The following is a 25793-nucleotide window of genomic DNA, read 5'->3' on the forward strand; positions in this document are numbered from 1 at the left end:
TGGTAGATACGACGCTACGCTGACTGACGCCAATGCTGTGCTACGTTGCGTTGAGAAACAATGCAGATAGCCACCATACGACATGAGCTTCTACTTCGAGAACCAATCTAGAACACATCAACAAGGGGGGTAAGCATATCTTTAAACTAATAACGTTGCGTACCCCCTGTTCGGCACCCCCCCTGTTCGGCACCCTGAAAATCTAACAACGAAATGCCTACTTTTATAAGCTGATTTAAATATAAAATTATCAACGGACAAAAATACAATCGTTTTCACGCTTCTCCGGTTCATTAACCTCTTCTTCATCAGCTAAAGGTTCCAAATTTTCTATATCCTTTTCCTGCAATCCAATAATGTTCTGTTTGTTAACCAAAAGCTCGTTTGGATCCGGAACCACCCTCCTCCTTTTAACCGGCCGTATTGCCTCCAGTTGTGCTTCCAATAAGCTGATTTTTTGCTGGGCGCTAGCCAAAAGGGTATCTTTAGCTTCGAAGCTTTTTTGGACTTTTGCAAATAAAAGACGTGAAGTAGCGTTGGTTTTGTTGGATTGGGAAAGTTTTTGCAGTTGAAATCGGACATTTCGGGTCGTTTTAGGGGTTTTCCAAATAAGTAAAGACGGGTCGTTAATTTTTTGGGCTGGGCTTTCCGGTGTTTTATCCCTTTGCAAACCGTTGTTTTTATCTTTTATAACGTTGGCATTGCTATTTTCTAACAAAAAAGGGCTTAAAAGTGGTTTAACCAAGTTTACCGGCCATAACCCCGTTGTACGCCAACCAGATTGAATGGTTTTTGCTATAAATGCTTTTAATCTGGCTTTTCGATAACAAAGTAGGAAATTTCGTTTTCCAATAATTGTTGAACAGCAAAATTGGCTAACAAATCCAAGTTGACGTCGATAAGCTTCTTTTAACGGCCCAAAAACCGATAGATCCAATGGTTGGAGAACGTGTGACGAATGAGGGGGTAAATATAGGAGTTGAATATTGTTTTGCAAGCAAAGAAGCATAAATTCGTCCGTTATATGTGATCCATGGCCATCCAAAACTAATAACCGCTTTTCAGGGGTTAAAGGTTGGGTATACGGAATAAACACTTTTTTTAACCATTCGATAGCCGTTTCGTTATTTGTCCACCCGTTTTCGGTTGCGTGAAATTTCCAATTATCGAAAAGGCTTAAATCCGTCGGAAACCATTGTTGTTGTACGTTTTTTCCCTTAAATATAACAAGGGGAGGGAGGGCAACGCCCGTAGCCGATATACATTCGATTATAGTCGTCCAACCCCGCGTTCCGGGCTCTTTCCGTTGCAACGGCCGGATCCCGTTAAGCCCTAATACCAGGCCGTTAGATCCTTTACCTTCCATTATACCGGTTTCGTCCATATTCCAACGGTTTTCCGGTTTAATAGCGTTAATAACCGGGTTCGTAATATAAAGCCACCAAGATTTAATTACCTCCGTAGTAGCGCCATTAACCCGGGCGTTATCTATTCGACGGGGCCTTTGGGTCTTAAGGATTGGATAACGAGCCAAAAAACGAGTTATCCAACGTTTTCCAAGGCCTTTTGTCTCTCCGGCGGCTTGAAGAATTCGTTCGGCAAAAAAGCGTAATTCTTGATGCGTTGGCGGAAGCCCTAAAGCTGTTTGGGTAAGTACCCAATCAGCCAAATGCTTTTCCTGTTCCGTAGAAAGCCTTTGAAAAGGGCTTTGTGCTTTTTTATAAGCTTGAGAACCTTTAAGTCGACTTTGAAGTGTAGACCTAGGTATTCCCCATTTTCGGGAGGTTTTTGCAATTGGATTGCCATTATTGACGTCGTTAATTGCAGATATAAGCTGTTTTTCAGTATATTGCTTCATTGGAAAATGGAGAATCAAGATTAGAAAAAAGTAAATCCAAAAGTGAAAGATTCATCGAGATATTTATAATAGAAGTTGGAGGATAAAAATAAAAGTGTTGTTATTTTTGGGTGCCGAACAGGGGGGGTGCCGAACAGGGGGTACGCAACGTTACCGGGAACGAGCCGAGTGGTCCCACCGGGGAGGAAGAGGAGCTTGTTGGATATGTATAGGTAGGTGGACAAGCAGTGAGATATCCTCAACAAATTGTCAATCTGATTTCAGCCCGGACTGGTATCATGGGGTTGAATCTGGAACAAATCTAGCGTTTACCTTGAGAAGAAAGAATAGTCGCCCTGATTGTGCTTTTTGTTCAAGAGCTGGAGGTTCCCGAATGGCAGATATACATTTGATGCATATAGTTGTATAAGAAACGTGCCCAGAGCGTACATTAAAAAGTATGAATACCCTTTCCCTCACATCATGGCACCATCACAAATATTGGACCCGATCGGGAGCTTCTCGCGACGGGATGTGCAGCTGCAGGCTGGGCAAGGAGGGGCAATAAATCACCCACGTAAGTTGAACAACATCCCTGTTCGATACGATCAATCCGAAAAGCAAATATGAGTATGCATGGGTCTCTGATTGGTTATTATCGGTACCTCCCTTGTCTCCCTACAGTAGTATTGATGGTAGGGTTGGGCTTTAGCATGGGGTGAACAGGGTGATGAAGGTCCTAGCAGGTCGAAGGGTATTGCAAGTAGTAGGTAAGCAAGGTAATGTACCTAACTAGGGGTGGACTTGGAGGGTTTTAAAATAGAAATACGCCGTGCCACGCTAATCGACCAACCGCAACCACCCCCTCCTCCACATAAAAGAGCTGGGGAGACCGGGAATTTCGGGTCGTTTTTTTTTTTTTTTTTTTTTTTTTTTTTTTTTTTTTTTTCTTGGCCTTCCCCTGAGTAGGTACATGGGATGCAGGCGTATTCGTGGCGCTTTAGCGTCTGCTGTGCAATATGATTAGGTTCACGAGAAGCTGGCGATGCGGCTGATGCCCGCCAAGGACTCTGGACTGGATTTCTTTGAAGGTACTGTAGCCGTTGGGCGGTTTGCCTTTTCCACTTATTTGTTCGATCGGTGCGATGGCCCCCCGCTGAATCACGGTTCTGACGTCACCAGGCGTTGGGTGCAGCTTATGGATTTCAACATCACCATACAGCGCAGCTCTATCCGTACATGGTTTTCGCTTCGTTCGCGTTGGCACGTACACGACATACATACAACCCACATTTACTGACGAAAAGAATCTTACAGAATTATGCATGTTTACAATGACTGAGCTTTCTCGACACACTAACTGTCATCCGATTTCCTTTTGACGTCCAACCAGCCATTCGTTCGTAATCTCTCACCTTTACAAATCTTCCGGACTGGCGTGGGATGACCAGGTAGGTATTTTACTTGGCTGCCTGCAGAAAGTAAGCGTTAATCTGCATGTGGAAGTCCAGCAAACAAGGATGCACAGTCCTTCAGGTCAGACGAGATTGGCTCAAGAGAAGTCTGCGGCACACCGCTCACATCAGAGCTAAACCATCACGTAAAAGAAAAAGCAATCGAATGACAGAAGAAAGATGAAATACGAATGGGGAAAAAATGGAGGTAAAAAAAAACCGCGCCAAAGAAGCAAACGTCCAAGATTTGGTCACCGAGTAGGTAAGACTGAATTTGTCTACTTTGGCCATTCATACCACTCCGCGCTTCAGCCGCCATGGCCGCCATGGCCGCGCGCACACCCATCCCCGTTTCTCCTTCTCCCCGGCCGTCCCGGGCTCCGCATTGGTCGTTTGGAAAACACGGGATGTTGGTGTTTGCTGACCACCAGCTTGGCTGCCTAGACTAGAACAAAAAAATACACTGAAGGCTTTCTCGGCGATTTGAACGGCCAAAAAAAGCTTCCCCCTCTACATAGTACGGTCGGAACCATTGGGCATCGCTGGAATATCAACACTCAACAGTGCACCCACACATGCGCGAGCTCAGCACCCACACACACGTAGGTACACACACACACACACGCTCAAACAAAGAAAAAAAAAATCAAACTCGTTTGCTTTTGTTAAACCTATCTGCAGCTTACTGCGTCTTTTGGGAGGACATTTTCACCAAGCATTTATCAGCGATGGAATTATTTGACACCGCCATTCTGTCGTCCCTCCCTTGATCGACAGGGTACTTTTTTCGATCGAAAATCACGTTGAAAAGAATGTGGCATCGCCCTCCGATCAAGGCCAAGCATGGGAATTTAACCTTCCCGTGACGGTCCCACAAAGATACAACGCCAATTCCATACCAAGAACATGGGGGAGCAGATCCTTTCCCGATCCTGAGACCCTCGTGCTGGGGTGGCATGATTCTCGTTGCGGACCAGACTTTTTGTACTTTGAACCTCAGCTCGTTGCATCGGAACTATCGGTCTTGCTCGCTCTTTTTTTTGTCGGTTCGATCCGGATCAATTTGTTTCCCGCACAGGAACAAAGTACAAAGGTCGTCTTGTTTGTGGTAGCGAATTTCACTAGCGCTTCCGCTCCCTCGCATACTGGCATCCTTCCCACGTGTGAGTGTAGCTCTTGCGTCGTGATAAGCCACCATGGGAGGACAAATAGAAAGGGTCTTCTGACTTGACGCCATATGCCACGCCCCCAATATTAACACCTGCCTGGTATTGTTTTTTTTTTTTTTTTTTTTTTTTTTTTTTTTGTAACAGAGACCTTTCACGAACCAGATTCCCAAGCACACACCCGGTGTTTCTATTCAATATTGCCATTCATTTCGGTAGGGCTCATCGGTATTGGGCTGCATCGGTGGAAGGAAACCAGAGAAGCCAACGAACTGGTCCTGGCGCAGTGGCTTACATGAGGCTTACCCCCAACCATCCACAGTCAATCCGTGCCCGCCAACAACTTGATCCTTTAATCACGTGGCTCGAGTCTTACAACGTCCCTCTGCCGCAGTAGCAGGTACTGAGGCGACACAAAGGAAACTGTCCACGCCGCGAAGAGAATGCACCTACCCTCGTATTTAGGCTTGTGATCGCGTTACAACTTTCAAGCCACCTTTCAGGTACCTGCTGCACGTCATATGTCATCAAGCCACTGGGTACTCAGCTACACCCATGGAAGACCTGGTATGAGGTTCCTGCCTTACTTGCGCCGCCTATGAGCCTCCCTAGTCGCGTTTTGAACGAACTACATTCACACCTTGTGCCCTCTCAGCTCCTGAAGCTGTCCACATGAGTTTTCTTGACTCACCTGTGCCCCGTTCTTTTGTCCTTCCAGCCCCACCCCCCTTTATGACTTGTTTTCCAAATATTTCGGCAGTTTTTATTCTTACATCTTTACGTCTTTTCGTCACTGTCTATCGGGTATATCGGCTTTGCTGTCACTGCGTACTCCGTAGGTGCAACCGGGCCTTTTCGCGTCCCTGGCTTGAAAGACCTTGTACGCCAGGATCATCAGGAACAATCCACGGAGATTTAGCGCGTTCACAACAGAGCGCCACCCCCAGTTCGCAGACCGCTCTGGGCTTGGCGTATCCCTATCGACCTTGCCTGCTTAGGTCTTACGGGCTGCCGCGGAAATGGATGAGATATTTCTACAGTCCTGCAGCATAGCATCATTATCATCGTCAATAGGACTCGTCTATGTCAAACGCGAGAAAAGAACGCATTTATGGCCTGCCTGAAGCTGAGGCACACCGCTTGCAGAAATAGACTGCCTATAGAGCGCAGGTCCTGAACCCAACACTGCATGAAACTATCGAGCGGCTTCATAGGCGAGCTCTTGCCGAGCCGGGCCGACAGTTCGCTTCGTATCTTGGTTCTCGCGGGTAATTTTTTATTGTTTTTGAGACTCAGTGTTTGCTGACGGATACTTTCTTCCGCCCCGTGTGGGAGACTAGTCGCTCAAAGGGGGTTGGCAGTTAATATCGCCGTCGAAAATGCTCGCTCAGTCTTCTTAGCTTCATTGTCACCGGTGCTTCCTTGGTCAAACTTCAAAGTTTTCCAGCAGCGTGATCCCACCACCAATGTACCCTCTACACCATCTTCAAGACTTCATTGACTCCCAGCTCTTGGATCATTGTCGTCTTATTCGTTCCAGGATGGTGGAATATTGTTTTTGATCACGAAAGCATGGGCTAGGCTATGCACCCCTGGACAGGCAGACTTTTTTTTTTCCAATATTTTCCCAAAGGGGAAAGGCAATCGCGTCGTCGTCGACGACGACCTGAATGTCGACAAGGCGGCACAGCCCCCTGAGCTGACCGAAGAGGTCCACAAACATCGCCGAGCGGCGACGGCTTGAAGAATATATAAACAAGTCTTTTCATCCTCCTCATCACTGCCTATCTTCTCCATGTCTCAGCCCCCAAGCCTCCTCCTCCTGACTTCTCAAGTCAGCAGCCCCTTCTCCAGTCTTCTAGACTAGACGGCTACCTACATTCGCTCAAATCGGGATCTTGATCTTTGACTCTCTTTCTGTCCTCCCCCATCATGAAGGTCACCAGCTTCTTCAAGGGACTGGGGATGTTCGTCGGCCTGGCGGCTGCGGCTCCCCATTCTTCCAACTCGGACCAGGCCCTTGGACTGTATCCTCGTGAGCCTGGCGTCTCGCCGGCTTTCGATCTGTCCAAGCGCCAGTCCTGCCACACGGCTTCCAACAGGGCCTGCTGGTCTACTGGATTTGACATCAACACCGACTATGAGGACAAGATCCCCGACACTGGGGTTACGCGCCAGGTAAGAACTATTCAGAACACCTTCGGAAAATGGCATTCTTAAATGGAATAGACTCTAACTTTGGCCGTGATTAGTACACCTTGACCCTCACGGAGCAGTGGAACTGGTTGGGACCTGATGGTCAGCGCAAGGAGGTGGCTATGCTCATCAACGGTATGTTGGCTCCTTGTCGCCCGTGATCCCTCGGGATCGGACTGAGGACTAATACGCATAAACACAGGCGGCTACCCTGGCCCCACCATCCGCGCCTCATGGGGTGATTGGATCGAGGTTACCGTCGTGAACAACCTTGAGATCAACGGGTAAGAAAAACAGTCCAGACTGTACGCGGTTTTCTACATGTGACGATGGAAACTAACAGTGACGGCTTTAGAACTTCTTTCCACTGGCACGGAATCCGCATGTTAAACAACTGTGTCAACGACGGCGCCAATGGTATCACTGAGTGCCCCATCGCCCCTAACAAATCCCGCAAGTACCGATTCCGTGCCCAGCAGTATGGCACTTCTTGGTATGTACACTTCCCCGGCAGTCACATCTACGACGCTGCTTGACATTGGATTCTGACGAAAAGCAGGTACCACTCTCACTTCTCCGGGCAGTACGCCAACGGTGTCGTCGGCCACATCTTGATTGACGGCCCTGCTTCTCTACCCTACGAGGAGGATCTTGGTATTCTCAGCATCACTGATTGTAAGTTTAATTTCCAATTCCACGGATCCTCATCCGAGAATTTACGCCTTCACGTGGCCTACCCCTGTTCCGCTTATGCAGGTTTGCGTTTTTTTGTTTTTTTTTTTTGCCTTGAACATTGTTTCTGACCACAGCGCTTGAACAGGGTACTATAAGGGTGCCGACCGCATCCAGTACGAGCTGATCCCATCGCCTGGCAGGGCTCCTCCCAGCGACAACATTCTTTTCAACGGCAAGGGTATCAGCCCTCCCGGACGCCCTGCCGGTGGCAGCTACCAGCGCACGGTGCTGAAGCCTGGAAAGCGCCACCGTCTCCGCATCGTGAACCCGTCGGTTGACAACGTCTTCAAGGTCCGCCTTGCCAATCACCCATTCACTGTGATTCAGACCGACTTTGTTCCCGTCCAGGCCTATACCACCAACGAGCTCCTGGTCGGCATTGGTCAGAGGTACGATGTCACCATCGAGGCCAACCAGTCCGTCGGCAACTACTGGTTCAACGTCACGGTCACCTGCGGCGGCGCCACCAACGCCCTGACCCCGGCTTCCATCTTCCAGTACGAGGGTGCTTCCTCGACCGCCCTGCCCACCAACCCGGGCCCGGCCCTCGACACCACCTGCCTGGACATCATCAACTTCTCGCCTGTCGTGCGCAAGGACTTCCCCGAGGCCGTCTTCCGCGCCAGCTCGGACAACACCCTCAACACGGCCGTCACCACAAAGAACTGGGAGGGCGTCCAGCGTGTCTACTGGACCGTCAACAACGTCGACATGAACATCACCTGGGACGAACCGACCCTTGAATACGTCGCCAAGGGAAACACCAACATCCCCCAGCGCTACAACCTATTCCGCGTGCCCCGAGGCAACGAGGTGAGTTTCCACTTGTCAACCCAAAACTGGGTCCCCATTTGCCTCCCTTGCGACATGCAGCTAACAAAAACCTGCTCGTAATCTAGTGGAGTGTCTGGATCATCAACAACCCGATCGGCGCCCCGCACCCCATGCATCTGCACGGACACGACTTCTACGTCCTGGGCCGTTCGCCCAACATGGCAACGCCCACCAACTTCGACGCGGCGCGCGACACGCCGAGCCTGACGTGGACCAACCCTACCCGCCGCGACGTGACGATGCTTCCCGGAAACGGATGGCTGGCCGTGGCGTTCCGCACCGACAACCCGGGCGCCTGGCTGTTCCACTGCCACATCGCCTGGCACGTCGCCCAGGGCCTCAGCGTCCAGTTCCTCGAGCGCGTCGACGAGATCCCTGCCACCGTCAACCTGGCCGAGCTCGAGCCCACCTGCAGGGACTGGACCGCCTACTACGAGTCCAGCCCCAACAAGCAGCACGACTCTGGTCTTAGGACCGGTGGTGGCAACTAAACCCCTGTCATGGGTTTTTAGGACTAGGGAACGGCAGATCTGAGATGATCTGCAGCTGCGCAAAGCTGAACCTGACGAGGTTGGGCTTTTTTTCTTTCCTTTCACTTCATTGGAGAACCTGTTTATATATATCGACGATAGGTGATTAGTCTATATCTCCTTTGTTTGATACTAGTACATAACTGCAGTTTGTTTTATATTCTGATCTCTTTTCGTTCCTCTCCATCTGCCTCTTTAACCGCTATGCGTATTGCTTTGGAAGAATTTTGATTTCGGCCACGACAATACTAGCTCTACGAATGCAAACAATCATGAACTTCTCTGGTTAATAAGTGACTTTGCTCTCCAGTTTTGTAGTGCACAGGGTTGGCACCTTATCTAAATTGCTATGGGAAATGCCAGAGAGTAGGTGCATCAAGCAGGATCAGGGCTCTTGTGCCCTTGTTGCCTGGGATTTTAATCCACTATTCACAATAGACACTGAAAGTCTGCAAAATCTCCAACGCATACACGGGCCTTCCAGAGCTCCTGGAAATAGAAAGTGACAGCGTCCGAGTGCACTTGATACTCCGAGTTTGATCAGACCAATGTAGCTCGGCATAGTAAATTATTTTTACCGAATAATGGCAGCTGGTTTGGCAAAGCCGGACGTCTGTCTACTGGGGTCACATGGGTAAGTAACCTACAAAATTTATCTGCAAGTCTGCAATCGACCCCCTGCTTCAGTTCCTTTCTTTACGTAAAGGAAACATTTTCTGTTGCTGTCAAAACCAGGGGCTCATCCATCTTTAACATGATAACCATCCAAATCTACCAAGCCTCCCATGCACAGCAAGGAAGCCCCAGAACATGACAAAAATCTAAAATCAGCATCACTTCATACTAAAATAAAAGCCAACTCACATTCCCAATGTCCTGCCTCCGCCTTTCCCTCGTATTTATCCACTATGCTAGCATGGACGTGCTAGCCACCCCTCTTCCACCCCGCGGCAGCGGTCTGGCACAAGGGTGACACGGCCAAACCTCGGTTTGGAAATAGAAGCAGATGGCTCAGAAACAGCTTACTGAGGGGAAGCGATTTGTGTGATGGGTGTAGGAAAACTGAGTTGAGCCGATAATGTAAACACGAATTGTCAGCCAGGGCAGCACGATCAAACATAAAGGGACCCTATGCATGGGTATTTCTGTCAGTGCATAGAAGAATGCGAATATATTTCTACTATATGCAGATAATCTTGACTAACAGTTGAATGAGGTCTAGTTCTAGTTCGTGAAGATATGTAAACCGAGCAAGCATACGCAAAATGGATATGAACAGCATTGTGAAATATTGCAAACATCAGTTGCGAGCTGTCTAGCAGTGGTCCTGAACTTGAGCGATATGCAAACAAGAGCGCATTTCGAACTACATGCCATCCGAACACCAACGAGACGGGCAAGGACACATCGACTTGACCCCTGGGGCCAAGCTATCCGATAGCATCCGCGCTCACCAAGAAGCGCTCATCAGAAGCCAGCTAGCTGGCGAGACACTGCGAAGGATGTGGCGGCGCTGTGAACAATTGAGAGAACGTTACGGCCAACAGGCTCAGCGACAGCCTCACGGGCAGCGATGTAACCCTTTGACTTGTAGCCACAGGATCGCCGTGGGTAGTTTTGTCCGCTTAGGGAGAAGCATCCACAATCTGATTGTGTATTCCTGATCAACAGTCATTGTTTGGCTAGGATTGCCTGTCCTCCTCTATCTCTTAAGTACGTATATTATCATACAATTTCCTTCATCTGCACCTACGGAGGCGCCTCAAAGCTCCAGTCGCGCATCGCAAGGACCTGGTACTGGGCCAAGCGGGTCGAGTACGGCGAGCAAATGGGCAAGTCCTCGACGCTACGGTGGTTTTAGAGCGGGCTAGACGGTCGTTGTCGATAGCCAGTTCTATGGCTTTCAAAAGAATGGACAAGCTGCTCCTTGGTGGAAGGGAAACCCGTTCTTGAGCCTCCTAATGGCCATGTCTTTGTGGAGACTGCACATGCAACCTAGGGCGTGTCAACTGGCTCGCTGTTTATTGTTGCTGCGTTGCTGCTACTTCCGGTATTTTCCTCGCCACCCGGTGTTCAACAGTTGTGTAGGCACCTTGCCTTAAATTTTGACAAGCATTAGCAGATTGCAAACTATTAACAGTTTGCAGGAGCTTTGACTTTTGCACAGTTCGCCTGCTCAAAATTCTCTCTCTGAAACTGGTAATAATGTGGAATCCAGACGTAATTTGAGTTTCTTGATTTCATTTATTAGGTCGTAACAATCTCCAGCGTCCCTAACTAGGCCAGTCTGTCGGTGATCATGGCCCCAGGCCGCAATGACATTGCATCAGTGGAGTCCCGGAACAATTGCGTTATTTTCGTACCAGCAATGGTTACGTATGAGGCTGCATTACCCAGTGGAGATCTCGGCTTAAAACGGAACCCATCTCCCTCCCTGCTGAAAGGTAATACGCTCAAAATGGGATGGATATCCGCGTAATCAAGGGCTGGCTGAGTCGAGGGATACCTTGAGACTTCTGATAGCCTTACGTGGAATCAATTGTGGTTTCTATTAAAAACCAGTCATGCTCAAGATAAGAAGCATCGAAACATTGCTGAGCTAAGAATTCGACAAAGCTAATTCTATCATAAAGCCGAAATGCATATTAAGAAGTAGTCTAAAAATATACATCGTATACCTTTCGAACTTCGCTGCTTGTATGGTTTAGCCCGAAAATGATAGCAAAAGGCGTCAAGTTGACCACAATGTCTAATGTGTACGCCCCATGTTGCACTTGTCGACCTTGGGGGTCGTGCTGACAGATACAGTCTCCTCCCTGGGCGACTCTTCTATCCTCCATAACCAGACCCAGAGCCGTTTTCAGGCCCCAATCTTTGGTTTGAACCGGTGCAAAGTATTTCCTGCGCCTATGTATCTCGATTATGCGAGTCCCCGAGCCCGTCACAAACTATGTTCTGGGAAAATCCGGAACGGGAAGCCAACAGGACTGGCAGCCAATAATCCAATAAGGAACCAATGTCTTATCGAGACGGCATGTCCCGCCTTTGAAGAGCTGGAATATAGGCGCCGCAGGCTACCCCACTTCTCAAACGTGAGCCAACGCAGCCCCCTTGAACCTTCTCTGCATAGCCTCCTCGGCGTCATACCCATAGGCCCACCACTGGGTGACTGGGTCGCTCCACTGGTTTGCGCTCCTGGTGAATGGGCGGCCCTCGACTTCGGCCCTCATAGCCTTGTCCCTAGCCTCCTGTTCGGGGCCATCTGGGAAGTGCCAGATGAGACCGTTGACCATGCTGGCCTCCTGCATGGCGCCGCTGCGTTTGATGCGCTCGTCCTCAAACATGCCGAGTGCCGCTGGCAGGTCCTCGAGCGACGCGGCGTTGTTGAGCGCGACGGCAAGAGCCGCACCGTCTTCCACCGCCATGGCGGCACCCTGGGACATGTATGGCACCATGGCGTGCGCGGCGTCGCCGAGGATGACGAGCCGCGAGCTGGGGCTGACCCACGACTTGAGTTTCCTGCCGCTCCTGAGTGGCCATTTAATGCAGGATGTAATCAGGGAGATGATCTTGGTGAGGCTGTGTAACGGAGAGAGAGAGAGAGAGAGTCAGTGCTGTTATAATGGCTGGCGGTTTCCCTGGTTACGATGTGTCTTGAGTTGCGTTTGAGTTCATGCTTACCGTGGGTCCCATCCTGCAAACTCCCTGTTGACATCCGCCACTGCAGTATCAGCTTTCCATGTGGATGGGTCTGAGTGGTCGACATGTGAGAGCACCATGTTAAAAGATTTTCCTGCAGAAATCGTGTAAGACATGACGTGCCGGTTTTCGCCGATCCTGAAATATCAAATCACTTCTTGGTCAGCATTACACATCCTCTTGAAAGTGCGTATTTTAACCCAAGGTAAAACAGACCAGATGTTCAGTGATGGTTTCTCCAAAATCCACGCAATCTCAGGATCTGACTTGATTTTTTCAGCGTCCACTGTGGCACGGTAGGCTGCAAACCCCGTAAAGTTTGAGCTGTCGGCCTGTGCTGGCTGCAATGTGTCTCTAGCAATTGACTTGATTCCTGTAACAAAGAGTTAGTAAGTAATGCTTTTCGTTTCTCTTTGATTTTAGGAAACTCATGACGCAATGGTATACGTTGAAAAAAGAGAGAAAAAAAAAAAAGCACATACCATCTGCAGCAACAATTAAATCTCCCTTGACCACCTCGCCATTCGACAACTCAATGGCCGCATCATCAGGCTTGTAGGCGGCAACGAAGCTGTTCAGCCTCACCTTGACGCCAAGCTCGAGAGCACGGGCGTGCAGGGCCTCGTGGAGGTGTGCTCGGTGGGCCACGCAGTACGGAGCCCCGAACGAAGAGTCAAACTCGTCGAGGTCCGTGTACCCGATCAGGTTGCCATCTTGCCAGCGGCGGAAGTTGATGCAACTCGGCTCAACAAATAGCTTTTCGGCATGGGCAAAAACGCCCCAGCGGCGCAGAAGACGACCCGAGTTGGGTGGGATTTGGATTCCGGCGCCGACCTGGTTTTGTTGGGATTTTGTCAGTCATCCAATTAAAAGAAAATACACCACAATATTGCATAGATAGTCAGCGCCATTGTGTTACTTACTTCCCCAAGCTTCGGGGCTTGTTCAAGAACAATAACAGAATGTCCCCTTCGTGCCAGGGCAATGGAGGTGGCAAGCCCACCCAGCCCGGCGCCGACAATGACAATGTTCAGTTTAAGTCTGGCTTGAGGTGGCTGAGAGGCAGTTTCACTGCTCGAATCAACTCCTTTCATGCCTCTGAGGAAAGACAGGGACTGTGTTGGGTAGCCCGTGGTGAAGCTGGGGTCTAGCCCTAGCGTTTCGGCATCCAGGTGATCATGATGACCGTTTTGGGAGGCTCCGCTAGCAGGAACAGGCTCAACTATAACGGCAGGCATTTCGGCAGATTGACTGATAGGACTTATCAAAGAATCTTGAGTGGTAGAGGAGGCGGGCTGTGCCTGATCCAAAGTGTTTGGTGTTGATGGCATGAGTGTGTAATGCACGTGCTTGGCTTGTTAACGCGGGGTCCAATGAGGCAGGTTATATGATTGAAGTGATTATCTTGTTTGGCCTCGTAATGTGACTACTAACCATGCTTTACGGAGGCTATTGCGTTGTGTGGAACTTGAATCTTTTCTGGGGTCGGTATTTTACCCCGGGGAGCTAACGGGGGTTTCTTAAGCATAACCAGCTTCCGCGCGGAGTTAGCGGTTGGTACTGATCACTCATGTGACCTGGCTTTTCTCGGGTTAGTCCCCTAATTTTGAATTAAAACGTATACATTCGCCGCTACGTTTGATTACCGGTATGCATGACAGGGTTCAATCTTTCCCTCCCTTGTCTCGGGAACCAAACTACTGTTGGATATTACTACGTCTCAATCTCAGCCATCCATGTTCCAAACAAACTTTATTGCCACAAAACCCTTCCCCCGCATGATCAATGTTCATTTGCGTTTATCCCCACATCACGGCTGCTACACAAATCCTGCCGTCCCCTTGCCACCGGTATATCCGCGTCTAGAATTAACCTGCTAACCCTTGTCTATCCTGACTCCTAAGATGGGTACTAGGGCCACCAAGGGAAACACGAATGCAACATGCAAATCCTTTTTGTTGGCGCCTACCCGGCGATTTTATTTTCTCTCCGTCCCCTTGATGAACTGATGTGATCTGCAGATTTTCATGGCCCCTAAGTAGGACCAAAACACCAGACGCCCAACCAGTTGTGCAACCACCAAAGCAAAACAATAAAAAAAAAAAAGAAAGTTTGCCCGTCCTGAGCCCGGAGCCATGGCGAACGCGATCCCGACCACTCACAATGGCATTCCACTTCTTCCGCGTCCGCAGGGCGCCGACGACCCGCTCCGCTGGCCGAAATCCATCAAGCTAGCTGCGCTTTTCGCATCGGCCATGACGAATTTCACAGCCAACTTTGCGGCATCCGGTCTTTCTGTAGCCCAGACCATCATAGAGGCGCAGTTCAACAAAACGGCCAACGAATTCAACACACTGATGACGGTAAATAAAAGACTTTTCAAATATTATCCTCTGCCATCCAGTATTATTGAGCGCAAGCCTTGCTAATTAATGTGCCTTCATCATGGGACTTGTAGCTTAACTTTCTCCTCCTTGGCATCGGCAACCTCTTCTGGGTACCCTTTGCTGTCAAGTTCGGGAAGCGGGCTTCACTGATCACTTCGACAACTTTGCTTCTTGCTGTTCTGCTGTGGAGTGCCAACGCCACCACCTTCAACCAGCTGCTTGCTGCGAGATGTATTTCCGGCTTTGCGTCGGCTGCAGGCGAGGTGCGATTAATGATCCTTTCGCCCCCTAATATCCAATCTTGGCAAGTTGTCATCTAACATCGGGTATCCGTTAACCAGAGTATCGTGCCGGGAGTTGTTTCCGACATTTTCTTCCTCCATGAGCGCGCCGGCAAGATGTCGTTGTAAGTGCAGTCCCACAAAGTACAAAAGGTTGTCGCTCCGAACCCAGCCCCCTGACATGAATGAAAACCCATAGCTTTACCATCCTGATCGCTGGTGCCTCGGCGGTTGGCCCCTTGGTGGCTTCCTTCATCGTGCAGTACAGCCCTGGAACCTGGGTTGACTACATGTGGGTTTGTGTGGCCTTGGCTGCGTTCAACGTGGTCCTGCTCATCTTCGCCCTGCCTGAGTCAAATTACCACCGCGAGAAGCCCGAGGCGGCGGACAACGGCGTGGAGACCCAGGATATCGAAATTCGTGAGCCAAAGTCGCAGGCTGGTTCCACCGATGCTGAAAAGGTGGACTCAGTCGAGGTGCAAGAAGACGAGAACCCCATCGTGGTTCACAAGCCCTGGTCAAGCATCTGGCCGACCTTCATCACTTTGAACAAGTCACAGGGGTCTTTCTTGCATGCGTGTCTGCGCCAGCTCACCCACGCTCTGTACCCGGATGTTTTGTTTGCCATTTTTGTCTACGGATCCAGTCTTGCCTCGCAGATTATCCTGATGTATGTCTTACAAACCGCCTACGTCCCTTCTCCTATTTGGTCCATCCCACATTCTCAAACCCCCCCTGAATGTATTACTCCCGCTAACACACGCACGACTCGCGCAGCTTTGCGTTCCCGAGCTTGCTCCTGGCACCTCCGTACCTCTTTCAGCCCACCGGCGTGGGCTTGATGCAGGTGGCCGCCATCATCGGTCTCCTCATCGCCACATTCCTAGGCGGCTACCTCGTCGACGTCATGACGCAGCGCATCGTTGTCCGCCACCGCGGTGAAGTCTTCCCAGAGCAGCGACTGCTGACCATCATACCCGGTTGTCTGGTCGCTCCGGTCGGCTGCATCCTGGCGGCTTTTGCGTGCGGTCAGAAAATGCATTGGGCTGTTATTGCCGTGGCATTTGGAATGGGTAAGTGGATTACCATTGTCGATGACAACAAAAAAAAAAAAGCAAACAAAAAGATATCTTTGAAAGCTAACCACCCCTTATGATCCAACAACAGTCTCCTTTGGCACCGTCTACACCCCCAACATCGCCGCCACCTTCGTTGTCGAGGGCCACCCCGATCACGCCGAGGAGGCCCTGGTCGCCATCAACGTTTTCAAGAACCTGGTCGCCTTCCTGTTCCTCTACACGGCTGTGGACTGGATTCAGTCCCAGGGCTGGATCCAGGTGTACATGATTATGTTCATGCTGGTCTCGCTGAGCATGCTGGCCGCCATCCCGCTCTACCTCTTCCGCAAGCCCCTGCGCTCCTACCGCAGCAAGATTGATAAGCTGTTGTAAGGTTTGAGTGTGAAGTAGGATCGGGCAGTCTGGGCAAATTGGGACAGCTGTGGAGTCCCGAGTGATCCGAATCGCGCAAGGGCCTTTTTACTTTGTGGGTGGGGACGACGCCGTATTTGACTTGAGCCTGTACCCTGGCTGCGAGCCCCGAGCATGCATCTGATTACCAGAGATAGTGCTGAAGCCTAGCAAAAGACCGAAGAAGGGCGGCAGTGTGTTTTTGTTTTTCTTTTTTTTTGGTGTCAAAGTCTAGAACAGTTGATGTTATTGCTTATGGACGTCTTTTACGCGTATGAGTTTGCGGTTATGGCAAATAATTCGTGCGAGTTGCTATTTGTAATTACTTGTTGTTAACTTTTCTTCCGAGTATGAAAGCAATCTGCTTGAGTCTGTTCTGATTACAAAAAAGGGGGGGAGGGGGTTGGGTGTATTCATAATTATGTTGCATTTGCGTGTGCATTTCTTGTTAATAGTCACAAGGGGCTATATCCCTACAAATGGACCAACTTCTGTTATACAAGATCTGCCTTGCAAATTGTAATATCTAATTAACGTAACAAGAAGCAGTCTGGAACCATTGCCTCTTTGGTTATCCACCCGGCGACTGGGGCTACGCTCACCCTCTATTCCTAGCAACCGGTTCCGTGAATCCATGGGCGTCTTACGGATAAGACACACAGACCACACATGCATCTCCTACTAGGGATCCCTTCCTCAGTGCGGCAATCATGGCTATTTCTATAGTTTTGTTCCTCGGCACAGTTTCCTGGTGGCAAATGACGACTGGATTCCAGCCAACGTTATGCAAATATTGGCGAAGGGTAAGCTATACTCCACTCCAGTCGGAAATACAACCACACGTCCTGAGCCTGACAGGCGAATATGGGGTCAACATGCCGTATATGTATTCTGTCGCTCTAAAATGCCTCAGCTAAAACTATGCACGCAAAAAGATTGAGGAAAATGGCCATAAACTTCAGCGATAGCAAGGACCAGGTCCTACGACCCCCGGGCTCCCAAATCTAGCCCTTGATATCCTCGGCATCAACCCAGTTCCCGTGAAGTCCGGCCCTCAGTCTGACTGGCAGGTAAATAATGGCCTGGGGCTTGGAGAAGTCCCTGGTGTCAATGATGTGCAGCTCGCTCGACATGTTAGAGTAGTTGTTGACCAGGACCATGACCCAGCCGTCACCCTCGGGCGCGTCCCTGGACCTCGGGATCACGACGGGCTCCTGCACGAGGTGCGTGCTGCCGGGGAAGTAGCGGTCCAGCTTGCCGGTGGCGATATCCAGGTGGCCGATGCAGTTGTACATCGGGTGGCCGCCGCCCCAGACGCGGAGGATGGCGGGCATGTCGGTGGGAAGGGACGGGTCGGTCATGTCGAAGACGGCTCGCGTGTGCTTGGCCATGGAGACGCGGTCGTCGATGCGGGGGAACTCGCAGTCCAGCGTGCAGAGGATCTCGGGCTCGGGCAGGTCCAGATCGGAGGAGCGCGGGTCGAAGGTGAAGCGCACGAGGTTCGCGGCGATGTCCTGGGGGTTTGGGGAGTTGCCCTGGGCGTCGGGCCACCAGAAGAAGACGTTTTTGTTGGTCAGGGGCAGGTCGAAGACGATCTTGCCCGACTCATCCTCGTAAGCGTTTACGGTGTGGCCCGGGAAGGCGTTTGGCGCTTTGAACCACTGTCAGAGCGGAAGGGGTGCGGAAAAAAAGTTGGATTGGTTAGCTGGCTGAGTAAATGTCGCTTTCTGCAATTTATTTATTCTTACCTTGACATCCGACCCCTTTGCTCCACGCCGCGGCAAAACGCCAATGTAAAAGGGAACTTCGGGGTCCCACTGCCAGTGCTCCCCGCCGTTCTTCATCCGTTCCAGATCACATGTCTGGGGAATAATTGGGAATAGTACCTTTTTTGCCGGGGAGAAGTACATGTCAGTAAATACTATAGCTTGAACCACGGGGAAAACGTAACTGGCCCTGAGAGCAAGACTTCCATCAATCTACATACCCAGTTTTCCGTGACAGCAAAGTCGTGGATCATGGCAACCACGGGAGCAATCAGCCAAACCGTTTCGAGAATGGCGCCCTTTTTGTCAAAGGTAAAGTAGCAAACGTCCGGGGTACCATCCCCACGGGCTTCGTAGCCGAAGCAGATGAGCTCTTTAGTCTGGGCATCGAGCTTGGGGTGCGCCGTAAAAGTCACGCTCGGCAGCTGGCCGTTAAAGGTCTCGAGCCCGATGGTCTCGAGGGTATCTGGGTCCATGGAGTAGGGTGGCGAGTCCTCCTTGCATGCCAGCAGGCGGCCATTGAAATAGAAAACATTGGTGTTGGCAGTGCTGCGGACTTTGAACTCGACGGCATCCGTGTACTTGTTTCGGTATTTGCCTGTATTTGGGGGATCGAACAACACCGGTGTGAGTGATAAGCCGTGTAGAACTGGGAGTCGTGCGTGTTACAAAGTAGACGTACCTGACAACGCCCTCTTTGCCTCCCTCTCACGCACAAACTTTTCTGTATGCACATAACGCTGCTTGAAGTCGCAGCGCCCGTCCTTAATGCGGAACGCGCTGACATTTCCATCGCCGTTGAACCACTAGGAGGACCTGTCAGTCAAAAAGAAAACCCCGAAAAAAAAAAAAAAAAAACAAGAGGGTGTCTTTCCCACGTGTCACCAAGGGTGTTGAATCGCACTGACCGGATCATTCTCTATCAACGGGACGAATTGCGGATCAGGCATCACGCGATAAAACGTGCCGTCAATCTCGGGAGGAATCGACCCTTCGACTTCAAGGTTGAATGCCTCGCCTTGGAATCGACATGGCTTCATAAATCCCGAGAACTGAGGGAGATTAGGAAACTTTTGCGTGTAAACCGGGGTCTTGAAATGGCCAGCCATTTTGAAGGATTTGTGATGCGAATAGCGAATAAAGGGGTGCTACGGGAGAAGATGCGGAGGAAATGTCAGAGGGGTTATTATGGAGATGAGATGATTTTGTGAGTTGCTTGCGATGAGCCGTGCAAGATATTTAAAAGAAGACAATCTAGAAAATGCCACTTGGGTTAGAGAACAAACCCTTCACCGACAACCTGATTATTATTAATGCTATTGTTGTTATTTCCCTTTGTTTCTTTGAGTTCGCTTGGCTAGATTGCATCCCCGAGAAATCTAGCTGCAATTCGGAATTTCGAACTATTCCCTTCCCCGCAGATATGACGGCTTCTGCTCCGCATTCTCCCCGGCGAGCTTCGGAAGTGGTCCCAGGTCATGTGAAACATGCGATGAAATGACCTGATGTGGTAGTGGGCCCGCAAAGCACAGCCCATAAGTACGCGCCATCCCCTTAATCCCCTTAAATAAGTAGTAAAGCAGCACAGGCGGAAAGCTTTCCCGAAACCTTATTTGGCGAGTCACGCACGAACAAAGACACAATCGGAATTACGAATTGGCGACAATAACGCCTAGCGGGACGACAATATTCCAACCTAACCCGTGTAGGCCTCGTGAGGCCCCAGTGACAAACTAGTGAAAGTTCTTTTTACGCGCGAGATTTGGGGACTTGGTTAACCCTAGGACGTATCTTTGCCGTCCAAGTTTCCAGTCTTACGTGACAATTTTACATTCTTACATAAGGTACGTGACAAGTTTACGTTCTTACGTGACAATTACATGTGAGAAGGTGAACTCCCTGTTTCTGGCCTCAAGAGAAGTAGCAGATGCAAATGAGTTGGATTTTTACGGGTTTAGAATGACTGTCTTGGTTTGCAAAAACTCCTCAAATCCCCAGTGCGATCCGAACCGTCCCCACCCGCTGTCCCCATAGCCGCCATGTGGCAGCGTCGGCTCGTCGTGGGCCGTGGGTGCGTTGATGTGCACCGCGCCGGTCGGGAGGGCACGTGCCAATTGCAGCGCCTTCATGTGGTCCCGGCTGAAGACTGCCCCCGAGAGCCCGTAGTTGGACTCCGCCACCAAGCCCGGCACCTCGGAGATGTCATCAAACGAATAGAGCCCCAGCGCGGGGCCAAATGCCTCCGTCTTCCAAAACGCCATGGACTTGGTCAGGTTGCGGATTATGGTGGCCGATGGGCGCTCCTGGCTGCCAGCTGTCGTCTCACCTGCGGCTGAGAACCTGAACAGGGTTGCACCCTTGTCCTTGGCATCCTGAAGCAGCCCCTCCACCCGCACCTCGTTCTTGTCCGTGATTAGCCGCGTCGCCTCGCGAGCGTGCCTGGCTGCCGCCTTGCAAAGCAAAGCATAGAACTCGGGCTCGACAGACCGGGCGATGAGGACTAGGTCCGTAGACATGCAAATCTGACCAGTCTTTTTGGGTGGGTAAAAAATAAAACATGTCAGCAAATTTTATCGAGACACTGATCAGTGCAAAAGCAGCCCCAGCTGTTGACTCACGTTCAGAAGCGCCCCTACGAGCACCATTTCGGCGGCCTTTTCCAAATCCGCATCCTCCAGCACGACGGCGCAGTTCTTCCCGCCCAGCTCCAACAAGACCGGCTTGAGGTGCATTGCGGCCCGCGAAGCTATATGCCTGCCGACGCCTGTAGAGCCCGTAAAGTTGCACTTGCGCACCGCCGGGTGCGAGATGAGGGCTTCGAAGCAGCCCTGTGCATCCTCCGGGCGGTGGACGACAAAGTTGACCACACCCGGTGGGAAGCCGGCAGCACGGAACATATCTGCGACTGCATAGTGAATGCGGGGGCTCAGTTCGGAGCCCTGTTCTCACCCAACATCAGTCCAGAGGTTTGTCTGTTAGTCCTGATCCAACTTGGTGGTGAATGCCGTGCGTCCTGCCGTCTTGTCACTCACCTTGAGGATGGCCGTGTTGCCTGTAGCAACGGCCGCCACCACGGCCCTCAAGCCGAGGATCAGGGGAGAGTTCCAAGGTGCTATACCAAGGACCACGCCCAGAGGCTCCTTAAACACCACGGCGTGAGCAAGAGGGTCAGCCGTGGGTGGTGAGACCGCGGAGAGGATCCCCGAGGTTATTAAGGCGGCTGCATGCTCCACAATACCAAGACCATCATGGTAATTTATTGATGCCCAAGTTTCCGTGCAGGAGAGCTCATCTTGGATTAGATTTATAATCTCGTCCTTCCTCCCTTTCAGTACCTTTTATAAGCAGCGTGTCAGTTGTTTGATCAAGAAACTTTGGCGGAGAAGATTACCGGTCCATCAGATCGGCAAATGTCCTCTCTTACCGTTGCGAGTTGGTTGAACAAGGCCCGCCTCTCTTGAGGACTGGTACTTCTCCATGTCGCAAATGCAGAAGCACACGAATCTGCGGCCTTGATGCAAATCTCAGGAGTGGCCCCTAGCGCCAAGGTATCTCTCCCACCTGGAAAATCCGGGTTGGGTACAAAAGACGGAGCCTCCGGGTGGTGAGATGGAGTGATATCCTGCCCGTGGATAATCATAGGGGTGACGGGATGTGCTGTAGAGGTCATGTTTGAAAGTCTGTAAACTTTGGGTGCGTTAGATCTGAAAAGAGAAGATTTGGTTTTCCTGCTCGAGCTGTATACACTTGTTATCCTCTAAACTCGAACGCGTATTCGGCCATAGGGAACCTTATAAATCACGGCTTATACATATTGAACTGACCCAACCGTCCTAACCGCTCGTACCGGCGGCACCTGAGGAATAGGGGTCACGGGAGCGGCTTGCTGGTGGATATCTAGGGTACCTAGGTACACATCCAACACCGAAGTGGGGCCAGTTGGTGGATACCTATCTCTCTTGGGCATCCAATCCGGGCATCCGATAACTCCCCGGAAAAGGTTAATTCGCAAAAGGCAAAAGGAGTACCTACCAGACCAGGTTATCCTATGCACCTCAATCGCGGTCATAGTTTACTAATCTCAAATGACGAGAGGATTGGAAGCATAAAGTCGCTCATGCTTGATACTCAAATATCTGCATTTTCAAACGGATTCAGTTCCAAGCTGTCATATCTTGGCGTAGCATCAATTTCAAAATGGGAGTCGCATGGGATCGTTTAATTCGCTTCGTGGCCACGGATGGTCGCATCCTCAGGGGTCAGCCCATCCTACCAGAGCCCAACTTTGACCTTGGCAACGTGACCGAGGAAACGAAGCTCCAGGCCAAGGTTATCGTTGGGGATGACATTTACGACGACACCGGCAAGACAAAGGTCTCGGACGAGGTGGTCACCGTGGCCAAACTCCTCGGTCCCCTTGCGCAGGACGACGTCGATATCCTGCGATGCGTGGGTTTGAACTATGCAAAGCACAGTGAGTCTTGCCCCCTCGACCCCCTCTTTACTTTCAAGTGACAAAGCTTGACGCGGACCCCCACTCGGTAAATCTGTGAACAGTCAAGGAGGCCGGACGCAAGCCGCCGCCCTTCCCCTTCATCTTCTTCAAGCCCAACACGTGCATCCACGATCACGGGGCCGACGTTGAGATCCCCAAGATCGCGCAGGACGACCAGGCCGACTACGAGGGCGAGCTGTGCCTGGTCATTGGCAAAGATGCCAAGAACGTGACCAAGGAGGAGGCGCTCGACTATGTGGCGGCCTACACGTGCGGCAACGACATTTCGTCGAGGAAGCTGCAGCGCGACCCCGCGTTGGCCGGCTCCGTGCCGCAGTGGGGCTTCTCCAAGGGGTTTGACACGTTCGCACCGCTCGGGCCTTGCCTGGTCCGCTCGGACCTCGTCGGCCCGCCGGATCAGCTCCTCCTCAAGACCATCGTCGACGGCGAGGTCAGGCAGCAGGAGACGACGGGCGACTTGCTGTTTGACGTACCGACTCTGATCTCGTACCTGTCGAGCGGTACCACGTTGAAAAAGGGCTCCGTCATTATGACAGGGACACCAGGTGGTAAGTGATCACGGGGGGAATCCGACAGAAAACGAAAAGAAAAAAAACGGACAAGATGGCAGTGTTCGACGGCTAACAAATGGCAAATGCAAAAGGTGTGGGTGCTGGTCTGAACCCACCAAAGTACTTGGTGCCGGGTACCGTCATGGAAGTTTCCATCGAAAAGATTGGAACGCTCCGCAACGGGGTGAAATTCGCTTGAATGCACTGGATGTTGAGCGTGCCTCTTGTTACTGCGAGATGTACCTAGCTGGAGGGACAGAAGAGGAAGGAGATGTCAGCGGAAGGGTGATTGTAGACAAGAGATCCGTCTCAAGTTGTCCATTGTAGCAGCGAATTCAACGAAATTATTTGAACAAACAAAAACTGATTCTGCCCATGTCCCATAAAAGATATACAAAAGTAGAATTGCAGAAGACGCTGGAGCAAGTATCCCTTTTTTTTTTTTCTTTGTTTTTTTTCTTCTCCACTGTCTTATGTTAAGCATGGTCAAGTGCAATAACGCAAGATGGCTGGAGCATCTGTCAAGTACGGTTGCATACTGTTGATAGGAATTGGGTGCCCATAACCCATAAACGGGCTATCGGACTAATGAAGTAATGGGTATCGGTTGCTTCCTATTCTGCTGATCGAAGTGGTAGGGATTACAAAAATAGGTTTTAGATCTGGACGACGAAGACAGGCCCTTTAATAGGGAGGGAACCAACCCCCTGTTGGCTATCGATAAGCCACGCATACCTGCGCAAATGCAACGTAATTATGAACAGAAACACAAGGTGTTTCTACTACAGTCACTCCCTGATAAGATAATGTTTAAATTGTGTCCAATTTAGAATCTGTCCATCTAGGCTGTCTGACATAAAAACGTTTCCGAATATATTTACAGAACTAGTTGGAAACCAGGCTCTCCACGTCCATCCCCTCTTCCCTGTAGAAGCCCAACGACTTGAGCATCGGCTTGTCGTGGGCGCGGTACAGGTATACCGTCTCCCCGTCGGCGGCGAAGTGCTGGTATTTGTGCCAGGCAGGGATGCAGAAGGTGTCGGACTTGCGCCACTCATACTTCTTTCCGTCGATGATCGAGTAGCCCGATCCCTCAACCACGTGGTAGATGGATGACGCCGTCTCCCTGACGGCGGGAGACGAGGCACCTGGCGCCAGTCTTGTCGCATCTGCGCCGATGATGCGGCTCACTGCAATTTTTGGGTTGTTATTCAGTACACTGGCCGAGAATGGAAAACGTAAGTAGGGTGCAAAAAGATGGCTTTACCTTCAGATCCGTCCTCCTTGAGATATGGCAGCGAGACACAGTCGCCACTGATCTCGTTCAGCTTGGCCTCCATTTTGGCCCAGGGAAAAACGATGGGCGAGGTGGTAGAGTCGACGTCCTCAGCGGGGTACCTCGGCTGGTTAAAGTGCTCAACAAAGTGAACGGGAAAGTGCACAAAGTTGGGCAGGTCCAGCGTGTCCAGCCAGATCATGGGGCCGGAGCCGTCCTTGCCGTGGTCGTGCCAGTTCCAGGTCGGAGTCAAGATGAGGTCGCCGCGCTGCATACGAATGCGGCGACCATGCACGGCGGTAAAGCCACCGCTACCCTCGATGATGAAGCGGCAGGCAAAGGCCGTGTGGCGGTGGGCCGGAGCGGTCTCGTTGGGCATGACGAGCTGCAGGCCACCGTATATGGTGTCGGTGGTGAAGGGAGCCTCGCGGGCCGGGTTGACGAGCATCAGGACCCGGCGCTCGGCCTGCTTCTCCGTCACCAGCTCACCTGAAAGGACCAGGTCTGGTCGGATCTTCTCAAACTCCCAGACGTGCGGGATGCAACGAGGGTTAGGCAGCGGGGGGTTGAGGCGTGCCATTTGGGTCCACAGGGGTTTTGTGTGTTGGTTTGCGGCGCTTGCGAGCAGCTTCTGGGTCAGGGCCTCCCGGTCCGCCTCGTTGACGGGGGCCGTGACAGTTTGTGATGTTGTGGTGCTCATTGTGCTTTGTGTTTTCTCTATCCTTTTTTTATTTTATTTTTTATGGTGAAGTTTTGTGATGTCGTGGTTGATGATTGTCTGAGGTCAAAGTAATTCAGGATTGTTCGGGATTCACGTTTAAAAGACCAATTTAACCACAACCGTTGACGGATCCAAATACCATGAATTTAAATTTAACCTTTCATCTTTTGTTATTCTTTGCATTTCTAGTTTGTAAACATCGGATCGGTACCTAGGCTCGGTGTCGTAGATGACAAAAACGTCAGTGTCCATGTGCCGAGAGTCTGCGGAGCAATGTTTCGTGCTAACTCTCTCCCGCAAAAGTGGACCCAAAAGTGGACCAGAATTGAGGGGCCCCGGGGAGTTACGGACTTTTCCAGCTTTGCCCCCAAGAAA

The 25793-nt window shown here is 50.9% G+C and overlaps 8 protein-coding genes across 8 annotated transcripts; 3 read left to right on the forward strand and 5 right to left on the reverse strand.

Moving 5' to 3' along the window:
- Positions 1 to 3325: 3325 nt before the first annotated feature.
- On the reverse strand, positions 3326 to 3619 carry PgNI_02141 (uncharacterized protein; the record flags this gene model as incomplete). The annotated part of the gene is made up of 2 exons (XM_031122208.1): positions 3326 to 3434; positions 3594 to 3619. 2 exons carry the CDS (start codon positions 3617 to 3619, stop codon positions 3326 to 3328), a joined length of 135 nt encoding a protein of 44 aa, XP_030985843.1.
- A 982-nt stretch (positions 3620 to 4601) lies between these two features.
- On the forward strand, positions 4602 to 9029 carry PgNI_02142 (uncharacterized protein). The gene is made up of 7 exons (XM_031122209.1): positions 4602 to 6635; positions 6710 to 6788; positions 6856 to 6937; positions 6997 to 7146; positions 7213 to 7328; positions 7474 to 8201; positions 8288 to 9029. The coding sequence occupies exons 1-7, from the start codon at positions 6390 to 6392 to the stop codon at positions 8711 to 8713; spliced, it is 1827 nt and encodes a 608-aa protein (XP_030985844.1). The 5' UTR covers positions 4602 to 6389; the 3' UTR covers positions 8714 to 9029.
- Positions 9030 to 11838: 2809 nt separating this feature from the next.
- On the reverse strand, positions 11839 to 13689 carry PgNI_02143 (uncharacterized protein; the record flags this gene model as incomplete). The annotated part of the gene is made up of 5 exons (XM_031122210.1): positions 11839 to 12331; positions 12434 to 12589; positions 12668 to 12824; positions 12934 to 13285; positions 13375 to 13689. The coding sequence occupies 5 exons, from the start codon at positions 13687 to 13689 to the stop codon at positions 11839 to 11841; spliced, it is 1473 nt and encodes a 490-aa protein (XP_030985845.1).
- A 429-nt stretch (positions 13690 to 14118) lies between these two features.
- PgNI_02144 (uncharacterized protein) lies at positions 14119 to 16969 on the forward strand. The gene is made up of 6 exons (XM_031122211.1): positions 14119 to 14814; positions 14910 to 15101; positions 15180 to 15244; positions 15319 to 15789; positions 15897 to 16192; positions 16287 to 16969. The coding sequence occupies exons 1-6, from the start codon at positions 14587 to 14589 to the stop codon at positions 16568 to 16570; spliced, it is 1536 nt and encodes a 511-aa protein (XP_030985846.1). The 5' UTR covers positions 14119 to 14586; the 3' UTR covers positions 16571 to 16969.
- A 485-nt stretch (positions 16970 to 17454) lies between these two features.
- PgNI_02145 (uncharacterized protein) lies at positions 17455 to 19718 on the reverse strand. The gene is made up of 5 exons (XM_031122212.1): positions 19263 to 19718; positions 19037 to 19160; positions 18576 to 18952; positions 18337 to 18474; positions 17455 to 18249 (listed from the first exon to the last, which is right to left on the reverse strand). Exons 1-5 carry the CDS (start codon positions 19461 to 19463, stop codon positions 17593 to 17595), a joined length of 1497 nt encoding a protein of 498 aa, XP_030985847.1. The 5' UTR covers positions 19464 to 19718; the 3' UTR covers positions 17455 to 17592.
- A 582-nt stretch (positions 19719 to 20300) lies between these two features.
- PgNI_02146 (uncharacterized protein) lies at positions 20301 to 22024 on the reverse strand (the record flags this gene model as incomplete). The annotated part of the gene is made up of 4 exons (XM_031122213.1): positions 20301 to 20885; positions 20973 to 21293; positions 21387 to 21689; positions 21779 to 22024. The coding sequence occupies 4 exons, from the start codon at positions 22022 to 22024 to the stop codon at positions 20301 to 20303; spliced, it is 1455 nt and encodes a 484-aa protein (XP_030985848.1).
- Positions 22025 to 22446: 422 nt separating this feature from the next.
- On the forward strand, positions 22447 to 23761 carry PgNI_02147 (uncharacterized protein). Its single transcript, XM_031122214.1, has 3 exons — positions 22447 to 22828; positions 22912 to 23418; positions 23514 to 23761. The coding sequence occupies exons 1-3, from the start codon at positions 22552 to 22554 to the stop codon at positions 23618 to 23620; spliced, it is 891 nt and encodes a 296-aa protein (XP_030985849.1). The 5' UTR covers positions 22447 to 22551; the 3' UTR covers positions 23621 to 23761.
- Positions 23762 to 24237: 476 nt separating this feature from the next.
- PgNI_02148 (uncharacterized protein) lies at positions 24238 to 25628 on the reverse strand. Its single transcript, XM_031122215.1, has 2 exons — positions 24689 to 25628; positions 24238 to 24611 (listed from the first exon to the last, which is right to left on the reverse strand). Exons 1-2 carry the CDS (start codon positions 25395 to 25397, stop codon positions 24307 to 24309), a joined length of 1014 nt encoding a protein of 337 aa, XP_030985840.1. The 5' UTR covers positions 25398 to 25628; the 3' UTR covers positions 24238 to 24306.
- Between the last annotated feature and the right edge of the window lie 165 nt (positions 25629 to 25793).

The sequence above is a fragment of the Pyricularia grisea genome, assembly GCF_004355905.1.
Source record: "Pyricularia grisea strain NI907 chromosome Unknown Pyricularia_grisea_NI907_Scaffold_1, whole genome shotgun sequence".
NCBI lineage: Eukaryota > Fungi > Ascomycota > Sordariomycetes > Magnaporthales > Pyriculariaceae > Pyricularia > Pyricularia grisea.

Bases quoted from the DNA above. Each gene is read 5' to 3' on its own strand.
- PgNI_02142 (XM_031122209.1), top strand. From the start codon at position 6,390: ATGAAGGTCACCAGCTTCTTCAAGGGACTGGGGATGTTCGTCGGCCTG. The intron at 6,636-6,709 runs GTAAGAACTATT...GGCCGTGATTAG, and splicing joins ACACTGGGGTTACGCGCCAG to TACACCTTGACCCTCACGGA. The intron at 7,147-7,212 runs GTATGTACACTT...GACGAAAAGCAG, and splicing joins CAGCAGTATGGCACTTCTTG to GTACCACTCTCACTTCTCCG.
- PgNI_02144 (XM_031122211.1), top strand. From the start codon at position 14,587: ATGGCGAACGCGATCCCGACCACTCACAATGGCATTCCACTTCTTCCG. The intron at 15,790-15,896 runs GTATGTCTTACA...CGACTCGCGCAG, and splicing joins GCCTCGCAGATTATCCTGAT to CTTTGCGTTCCCGAGCTTGC. The intron at 16,193-16,286 runs GTAAGTGGATTA...ATCCAACAACAG, and splicing joins TGCCGTGGCATTTGGAATGG to TCTCCTTTGGCACCGTCTAC.
- PgNI_02145 (XM_031122212.1), bottom strand. From the start codon at position 19,463: ATGGCTGGCCATTTCAAGACCCCGGTTTACACGCAAAAGTTTCCTAAT. The intron at 18,953-19,036 runs GTACGTCTACTT...CCCCAAATACAG, and splicing joins GGCAAAGAGGGCGTTGTCAG to GCAAATACCGAAACAAGTAC. The intron at 18,250-18,336 runs GTAAGAATAAAT...CCGCTCTGACAG, and splicing joins CAAAGGGGTCGGATGTCAAG to TGGTTCAAAGCGCCAAACGC.
- PgNI_02147 (XM_031122214.1), top strand. From the start codon at position 22,552: ATGGGAGTCGCATGGGATCGTTTAATTCGCTTCGTGGCCACGGATGGT. The intron at 22,829-22,911 runs GTGAGTCTTGCC...ATCTGTGAACAG, and splicing joins TTTGAACTATGCAAAGCACA to TCAAGGAGGCCGGACGCAAG. The intron at 23,419-23,513 runs GTAAGTGATCAC...CAAATGCAAAAG, and splicing joins TATGACAGGGACACCAGGTG to GTGTGGGTGCTGGTCTGAAC.
- PgNI_02148 (XM_031122215.1), bottom strand. From the start codon at position 25,397: ATGAGCACCACAACATCACAAACTGTCACGGCCCCCGTCAACGAGGCG. The intron at 24,612-24,688 runs GTAAAGCCATCT...CAAAAATTGCAG, and splicing joins CAAGGAGGACGGATCTGAAG to TGAGCCGCATCATCGGCGCA.